Here is a 9,552-nt window from a genome sequence, read left to right on the forward strand (position 1 = left end):
CGGCCTCTTCAGCCTGCCTGTGCCCTCGCTGCTCGGCTCCGTCGCCAGCCGCCTGTCGTCCGCCCCGTTGACAATGGCCGGCTCGCTGGCCGGGAATTTGCAAGAACTCTCGGCCCGGTACCTGAGCTCTTCGGCCTTCGAGCCTTACTCCCGGACCAACAGTAAAGAAGGGGCCGAGAAAAAGGCGCTGGACTGATTGCAAGTGGCTCGGTGTATTTATATTTATAGTATCTATTGTGGTGATATTTATGGACTCGCGTGCCGGGCGCTCCGGGCTCCTGTGCGGCTCCACGAGGCCTCCGACAAAGTTGTTCTCCTCTCCCACCAGCTTGGCCACGGTCTCGTCCCACTTGGGCGCATTTTTTCTACTTTTCTCCAGTACATCTTGCGACACTCCCCTCCTTCAAATCCTTCCTTTTGAATCCAGGAGAGATCCAAAGAATTGGGCAGGATTCCCGAGTTAGCCACCCCAATGCCCCAACCAGTGCCGGGTCCTGGAGGGCGACGACAGGCCCACCTGCTCTCCGGCTGCCGCCGCCGCTGCTGATTATTCCTGTATTATTTGAAAAAAAGGGAAGCTGCACACAGACCCCCAAGGGGTTGAAAAGGCTTGTGGGTTTCCATAGACCAAAAAACACAAAGACACTGCTCTGGCCAGGGCTTTGGGGAGCCCCTGGGCCCCACTTTCCGGGCCTCTCTGGAGAACCGGTGCGCGAACAGCTGCCTCATGGAACAAGTCCGGAGTCTTCTCCTTTCCCAGATCTTCCCGCCCCAGGAAACAATAAGCCTGATTGTGGGAGATGAGGTGGGATCATCAGCAATAAACTCAGAGGAAGAACTCTGCCAAAAACCCGCGGAAATGAGCGGGTTTGGATACTCATCAGGGGTTTTGAGAGCTGGTAAGAAAATTCAGAAAGACTCCACCGGAAATGTGAAGTCCTGGATATTGTGACTTGACAGGAATTTAAAGGGGAAAAGCAAAGAAAGCGCCAACACAAGATCCAGAATCCTTTATCCGACGCTGCTCAGGGCGAGTAGCCCGCAGTGCCAGGCTCTGCCTGGGAGAGGCCTCGGCTCCCGGCTCCGGGCTCCCGCTCTCCTCCTGTTGGAAGCTGCTGCGTCTGGAGTCTCAACCCACAGCCTGCGCTCCCTTGTTCCCGAGTCACAACGTCCAGCCAGCGTCGAAGTGCAGGGACTTGGGGCACCACTTTGGGGATGGGGGGCACGCCTATGCTGGGGAACCCCAGGCCGTCCTGCTTCCTCCGTCCACAGCCTCTGGGTCCCTTGACGACGTTAACATCCAAATCCCAATGTTGTTGCCATGCTGCCCCGGTCAGGAGCCTGGACAGAGACGCCCGTGCGGCCTTGCCCCTTTGCCAGCGGTGCGGCCTTGCCCCTTTGCCAGCAGCTGCCCACGGCCGGCGTTTTAACCAAAATCCCAGACCAAGATGGCGAGAAGCCGCGGTTCTAGAATGTATTGCTCCATCCCAAACGAGCGCAGAGCATTTAAAAAAAAGAATAGTAATTTTATTGTAAATTATTTACGTCGGATTTTTTCTTTATTATTATTAATTTTTTTAGGCGAATAGTAAAATAATGAACGATTCCAATGCGGGTAGGTGTTGCTGAGACCTGGCTACTAACTTTGTTTTGAATGTTTTGGCTATTTGGATGTTTTGTATTTATGTGGTGAGAGTGAAATATATCTATATCCATGATGATATATGAGGCGTATTTTTGTCTTCTATTTATAGGAGAAGATAGCAAAAAACAAAAACGGAGAAGCGAAAGAAGGCAAATGGTACAAACCAGATGAGGCCTGCATGGGCAGCGCTGAGCATAAGGGTATCTGTGCCAGTGAGGGCAGTTCTGTTAGGCCACTGCCTTGTGTGTCCATGGCCCTCGGCCTTGTGGGGTGTGTCTCTCTGGGACACCCCCTCACCTGCCCACTTCTTGTTTGGTTTATTTGGGAGCCTGTCTCTGAACACCCCAAACTTTGTCTTAACACTCCCATTCTCCAGCAGTTTCCAGGCACAACTGCTGGTCTGGTTTTGAATTTGGGAAGCACCAGGCCTGGCCAGGATCAGACAAGTTTTCCCCTGAGAAAAGACAATTGGACATTAACTCCTGACAAGAGACCTAACCCTAGGCCCCTGCAGACGTGTACATGCTGCAGAGGGATATCTGGGGACTCCAAGCCCACTGCAGACAGTTTACCGAAAGCTTAGGGATAAGAGACCATAGCCTGGAGCTCAGTGGAGCACAGTCCACAAGCCAGCCCAAGCCCCTCATTGTAGTGCCCGCAGCCATAGGGCTCATGTGGCCAAGGCTTCCTAGTGTGGACTGTGCCTGAACGTCCAGGTAGAGCCATTGGAATCAGGCGGGCAGGCACAGTATAGGCGGCAGAGTTCTCCGGGCACTTGGGGTTTGAGGTCTGGAGAAGAGCCGCTTTGGTCCCCAGGCGGTTCACTTTTGTTTCCGGAGTCGCCCCTCGCCCCTCAGTTTCAGTCCCTCAGAGGTGCCCTCCTTCAGCTAGCTCCTCCCAGCCCACAGCTCGGACTCTCTGGTCCCTTTCCCTCTTCCACTCTTCCTGCTTCACTCTGACTACCGCTCACAGGTGGGCTGTTACCTCTCCCCACACCAGGTCCCTCTCACATTGCTGCTTCTCCTCCTCCACCCCCCAGCCCAGCCCTCGGCTTCTCTCTCTCCTCCCACTGTCTCTAGCACCCTTAGCCATTCCTTCTTCTGCATAGGTGGCCTCAAGGTGGTGGGTGGCGCTGACTGAGGTTTCTCAGCAGAGGGCTGGGGCCAAGAAGGGCAAAAGGGAGGGAGAAGGTAGTAATTTTATGGAACAAAAGAAAACACAAAATCCCCAAGGGATTTTGTCAGAGTCCCCAAGGGACCTCAGCACCTTCACCACCAAGTCCACCCCTCAGCCCTGCTTTGATTTCTTCTCTGCTTTTCTCTCTGAGAGGGGACACACTAGCCTTCCTGGCTTTGGGAAGAGCCACTGAGCCCTTCACCTGCCACTCAGGGAGCGTGATTGTCCTTAAAGAGCCTCTTCTGCAGAGAAAAAGAATCACAATTTTAATTAAAAAACATTTATAGACAATTCATTTCATTTTAGCGCCTGTCTTTGTTTCTGTCCTTCCTAAGGGCCTCCAGCAAGCTGATTTGATGGCAGCCTCTCTGGTGAGGCCTCTGGTGGGACCTCCAAAGCGTCACTCTCAGGCCAGGGAGGAGGCAGATGGCCCTGGGTCCAATAGAGCCCTGCCTGGAGAAGGTGGGGGTGCTCCTGAGGGTCAGGGAGAACAGCTGGGGGTGATGGTGAAAGGACTCGCATTCTCAGGACTACACAAAGCAACGGTCAAGTTGGCTCAGAACCGGAGAGAAAGATAAAAACCTCTTGCCAAGCATTTATGAGTTTCAGAGACAGGTGGGTAGGTGTGGGGAAGAAGGAGGAAGTCCTTGGAAGCTGGACCCACCGTGTCCTCAGTCACACTTGGCCATCAGCCTAACCTTGAGCCAGGCTCTGTTCACAGTAACCTGACCTGTCACATAGCTTACCAACACAATTTCACGACACATCTCTGTGACTTTACACAGCTGTGTGGGATGTACAATTCTTTCTTTAAAAGGAAAGATCCGCACAAAAGCTTGGAGGGGTCAGATGATTTGCTCAAGGGCGTCTGCTGCTAATCACAACTCCAGCTCCTGCGAGGCACCAGGGAGGTCAGCAGAGACCTGCGAGGCCCAGTGAGCCTTTCCCACTCCCCTGCCTCCCTCCCTTCCCTTCTATTTTCTCTCCCACCTTCCCTTCCTTTAGTCCTCCCTTTTCCGTGCTTCTGTGTCCACAGTGTCTGTTCATAGCATCTTAAACTCTTCAGCATGTTGGCCACACAGGAGTCCACTCCCATTTCCAACTGTCTTTCCACAGCATTAGGGGTTGGGTGGTGCTGAACCAAACTAGCAGATCAGCAGTTGGAAGCTCCCACCAGCTCCGCCAGAGCAGTCTACTTCCATAGAGATTCATGGCCTTAGACACCCCGTGGGCTTCTCTGTCCTTGGGGTTCCTGTGAATTAGAATCGACTCCACGGCAATCATTTGGTTTTTCTGGTTCCCACTAGACTAGCTGATGAAGATGTACCTTCAGCAGATGGAAAGGCCTTCATTTCTTCCTCCTCCTCTTCTCTTCTGCGGGTACTCCAACTCCTTTCCTCAAAAATGACATAGTTAAACCTCCTCCCCTCTTTGGTCTTTGTTTTACTTTGCACACAGCCTTACCCATTGCCCTGTTTGATCTTGTACTTCCGGAAAGCTTTTTTTCCCCCTTTAAAAAAAACCCAAACACAGCGTTGATATGTAACATCTGTAGGATATGTATTCATAGAGTTTGTGGATGTGGATGTGGTTGTTAGGTACCAGTGAGTTTAAACCAACCCATAGCTGACTCTCTAGCAGGTTTTCAGACAGTTAATCTAATCACAAGGGAGGAGATTGTCCATCTCTCTATAGGAGAAGCTGGTGGATTCAAACAACATTCCTTTGGATTTGGCAGCACAGCTTCTTCCCCCCTGGGGTTTCTAGAGCATATACACATATGGCACTGAGGGTCGCTATCCATTGCAGGTGACTCAATGGCACGTAATAACAATAACATCCTATGACAGGTTTGGAAGCAGGAGTGGCATCCACTTCCTAAACAACCTGCCTCCAGAAAACTATGACCTTTGATAAATGTCGATAGTTGTAGAGGGGCTTCAGGTCTTTTGTTCATGAGGTCTCTTTGAGTCACGATCAACTTGAAGGCAATCAACAATATGACAATAAATTCCCTTTCTGGGTGTGTCTCTCTCTCCCTTTCCCATTCCCTCCCTTCTCTTCCTCCCTCCATCCCTCACATCTCCCTCTTCCCTCCCTTTCATCCTTATCCCTCTTTCCTTCTTTACCTTCCCCAGCCCCCCCTTCAAGTCTGAGTGGGATTCTCTCAACTTCTTCCCTGAGGCCACTCTTGATTTCAGAGAAACTGTCCATATTGGGGGTTGTTGCACGAAAAGCTTTTCCAGGAAGTCTTCTGTTTTCGAAACAGAAATTATGTAGCTCTTCCATAGTCCTCAAGTCCTGAGTTTAGGGGACCGAGGACAAACAGTTTGGTCAGAACTTAAAACCCACCAGGTCACAATGTCTGAAGGTAGAAGAGAAGACCCCCTACATGCATCCAAGCCCCCTCCCTGAGGGCTGGTTAAAATGCAAATGAAAACTCCTAAGCCTCAGCCCCAGCCTGGCAAATCTGAAGCTCTCAGGGTGGTGCTCAAAAATGTGTATTTTTAACAAGTTTCCCCAAGTCGTTTTTATCCTCAGTACCATTGGAAAACTGCTGAAGGAAGTGGCACGCTCCCAAAAACATTGCAGCCTCCAGCAGCTGGCCCAGGGCCTGAGTTTGGTAGCAATACAATGAATGTTTGTTAAACAAATTAATCTACATTTTCTGACACCTTTTAGAGATTTTTGGATCACATCAGAGTATTGTAACTCTACACCATTTCTATACTGGGAAATCTTTACATTTCAGGATTCTTTTTTGCTTGAATAGGTTTCATTTCAAGTGGAGCAGGAGAGCAAAGATTGTCTATCTGTCTACCTATTTATCTATCTCTCTATCTATCTAACCATCCATCCACCCATCTATAGTTGAGTACTATTGAGTTGGAACCCAAACATAGCTGACTCTTCAGAAGGTTTTCAGAGGCAGTTAATTACGTGAAAGGAGATTATCCAACTTTCTCCTGCAAAACAGCTAGTGGATTCAAACTACGAGCGTTCAGGGTTACAGCACAGCATCTTACCACTAAGCTACCAGCTCTCCATATATCTATATCTAGTTATATAGATAGATATATATTATCTTTCAACTATCCTTTTATATCTTGATTCTGGTTTGTTGCAGAAAGAAAGTAATTCAGTTCATTGTCTACCAGTTATAGTTTCTGGTATCAGACAGAAAGGAGTTCAAATCCTGGTCCCACCACATAATGGCGGTGTAATGTGAGACGGACTACTCAGCTGCACATTGTAAATCTATTTTATGTTTGTTAAAGTGGAGATTAATAGCACCTGCCTCAGAACTGTCCTGAGGATTTAAACAAAGAATCTGTGGCCTGCAGGAAACTCTCCAACATGAGCGTTTCATTGTAACACTGCTTCCTGATGGTGGTGGTGACTCTGTAGACCTCTTTCCCTCTGTAGAATGAAGGGATTGGCCTAAAGTCCTTGCCTAAAGGAGCACTCTCAAGCATGATTGAGCCACTTATGACTGAAATTTGTTCTCTCGTTCAAATTGGGAGCCACAGTTATCAGTAAGTGATACTTATTTTTTTTAAAAAAGAAAAAAATTAAACTGTTATAATATTGACTTGACAAAATGTTCCAAGGAAGAACTAGTGACTCAGTTTGAAGTCTTTTCATTCATTGTCTAGGAGCTCTGGGGTTGACACAAACCTAGGTATTGTCTGAAGCTCATTCACTTCCCTAGTGAAATTCTCACTGAGTTGAACAGTGGGGAAAGTGCCTGCTGGTCTCTGTCTGTGCTTCTTTCTAGGAGGTGGAATTGGCAATGAATTTTGGGGTTTGGCTGATTGGTTGTTTTTTAAATTTTGGTTTTTATCTCCTTTCCCCTTTAACCTAACTTCTAACCAAAATGTATGGCTCTGGCTCTGCATTCCAAGATCCAGTTTTAGCAATAAATAAACAGCCCAAACCTGCTAGTTAAAAAAAAAAAGCTATCCTTCCTTGAGGTCTCAGCTTAACCATTGATTTCCATTCTCCTGTAAATCTTGGCCACCTGTTCCCTAGAACAGCTTACCTGACTAAATAAGGACTTGCCTGAGTTGAAAGTCTCTGCACCTCCTGTAATTAACACCAAGAACCTCACATGCTAGAGATGGAAGGAAGAGAGGGCTGAGGGAAGAGCAGAGAAGGTGAGAGAAAGTTAGAGATAGGGTTGGATACAGCACAGAAGGTTTACTGAGAAGAAACAAGCAGCACAAGAGAGAGATCAGGAAGAGAAGAGATTAAGCCTTGCCAATAATGGACATTGAGGAAAAGAGAACATTATCTCAACGCTAAAGAGAATTTAGTGTATTTCTTGTGAGCAAGGTACTTGTTTTGCTCACAGAATAATGGAAGAGACAGACCTAACCAATAGGCAGTCACATGTGCTCATACGTGAGGAACTCTTAGTAAAGTGTGTGCAGAGTATGATGAAGCTGTCCGGGTCACGTGGAGTGGGGAGAAGACTTCACAGAAGAAGCCTAGAAAACGTAGACTTTGCAGAATCCCTTAGTAGGGTTGAGCATGTGGAGAAACAGGAAAAGGTTTCACATGTTAAAAGAAAGTGTGCTGGATAGAGTGATTCACTGACTAGATCTTCTCCAGACTCGTTCCACCAGCTGTTCGACTTGCTAGCAGACAGTCCTCAGCTGCTAGTCTCCTTTGGAGATTGCCTCAGTTGAAGAGAGCCGGCTCGCTCAAGGATATGCCCTGCTTCTTAAGATGGCTTGTATTGACTGATGGGTATGGGATTAAAAAAAAACAACCGTCACTGAACCTCAACTTTGAAAGGACCTCCCTGTGGGATCCATAGCCATTTATGTCAAGGCTCCAATGAAGTTTGGTTTCTTTTCCTGTTTAGTAGTTTTCTTCCATTCCTTCCCACAGTTGTTGAGCTGGGAATATTCCCTACTAACCTACAATTTAAGAAACTGGACTGTTTGAAGAAAAACGTAGCCTCAGGATTAGAGGGAGACTCATCAGCACAGCATTTGGCATGAAGAAAACACAACCTTGCTTGATGAAAGTGAAGAGGACTTGAAATACTTGCTGCAGAAGATCAAAGACAGCCATTCTTCAGTGTGGATTACACGTTAACATCAAAAACACAGAATCTTCATTCCTGGACCAATAGGCACCATCATGATAGATGGAGAAAAGATGGGTGTTGTTAAGGATTTTGTTTTAACTGGATCATGGTCAGCATCCATGGAAGCAGCAGCCACAAAATAAAAAGATTTGTTACACTGGGAATCTGCTCTCAAGTGCCGAAGAGCAAGCATGTCACTGTAAAGACTAAGGTGCGTCCGACGCAAGTAATGGTATTTTCAGTTGTTTCAGATGCATGCAGAGGGTGGACAATGAATAAGTAAGACTGAAGAAGAATTTGAGTTGTGGTGTGGAACTTGCATGGCCTTTGAATTGTGGTGCTGGCCACAAGTATTGCATGAACAGTGGAAAGAAGCAGCAAATCTGTCTTAGAGGAAGTTCAGAGGGAGCGCTCCTTAGAAGGAGAAATTGTGAGACTTTGTTTCACATACTTTGGCATGTTATCAGGAGAGGTTAGTCCTTGGAAGGACACGTAATCCTCAGAAAGGTTGAGAGTTGGTAAAGGAGAGGAAGACCTTCAATGAGATGGATTGACAAGGATGAAAATAGTGGACTTGAGCATGGAAGTCAGAGATTGTGAGGATAACTCAAGTTCAGGAGAGTTTTGATCTGTTGTACATTGTCAACCTGACAGCGCTGAACAACAACTACCCTTTAACATGCCAATCTCTTTTTTATTCCTTGGAAGACGCACTTGTGTTATATGGGAAAGAACAAGCCAAATGGGAAACGGAGAGGCAGCACTGAGGACCTAGAACGGAGGATGAGTGAAGGAACGTGCTGGGGAAGGAGGCAAGAGTGCTGGCAGGACCTTGAATGCCATTAATGACGTTTGGCGTTTCCTGTGACAAGTTCATCAAAGGTCACCCAAAGTGATTATGGAATCATTGCAGGTTAGAGAGAATTTCAGAGAAGATGATACGAGAACAAGAACACGAGGAGTCTGAAGCAGAAAGAATTAGGGGTCATTTCAAAAGGATGAGAGAGGATCCTGGCAATGGCGCTGGTAAGGGCATCAATAGTTCAGTGATGGCAGAAACGCAAAGAAGCTCAAGGCCTTCTGCGCAGAGATGCCCACAGATCTTAGCAATTGACTGAGTGAGTGGTGTGCCATCGCGTGTAGGGTCAAGGCCACCTGGAACCGTGGAACCATTTTCCTGGTGCCTGAGAGGGGAGTAGACGTAAAATCTGAAGCCAAGAAGGGAATGTGAGGTCCTGGAGGCCAAGCTGTCTTCCAGACTGGAGAGATAGCTGGGAGCTCCTGGCAGGGACCTTAAACTGGAAGGCAAATGAGCCCAAGTGGTGGGAAAAGCTGTCTGCTGACCCCCCCCCCCCCCCCCGGGACCCTGGCAGGCTGAGGAAGGTAACCAGGGTTGGGATTCCCAACAAGCAGGTAAGCATGAGCTTATCTGTGCTTACTTAATGATCTGTAGTGAACAATTTCACATTTTTGTCATCACATCACAGATTACGGCTGTCATCTCTCTCTCTCCCACGCCTGCAGCACCCACGTCCAGAGTCCAAGCCTGCTTACGGCTGCAGTGCTCACAGGAACGGAGCACCAGTGAACCCGGCAGGCATGTGTTCGCTTGTACTCACTCACCAGTCTGCAG

The 9,552-nt window shown here is 48.0% G+C and overlaps 1 protein-coding gene across 1 annotated transcript in view; it reads left to right on the plus strand.

Annotated features, from left to right (window-relative positions):
* VAX1 (ventral anterior homeobox 1) overlaps positions 1-196 on the plus strand; it is a 3,406-nt gene extending 3,210 nt beyond the window's left edge. The window contains exon 4 of the mRNA XM_006880154.1: positions 1-196. Within this exon, the coding sequence (XP_006880216.1) occupies positions 1-196 (196 nt within the window).
* Positions 197-9,552: the final 9,356 nt, after the last annotated feature.

Source organism: Elephantulus edwardii, unplaced genomic scaffold (genome assembly GCF_000299155.1).
Source record: "Elephantulus edwardii isolate Elephantulus edwardi_28Jun2011 unplaced genomic scaffold, EleEdw1.0 scaffold00006, whole genome shotgun sequence".
Lineage (NCBI taxonomy): Eukaryota > Metazoa > Chordata > Mammalia > Macroscelidea > Macroscelididae > Elephantulus > Elephantulus edwardii.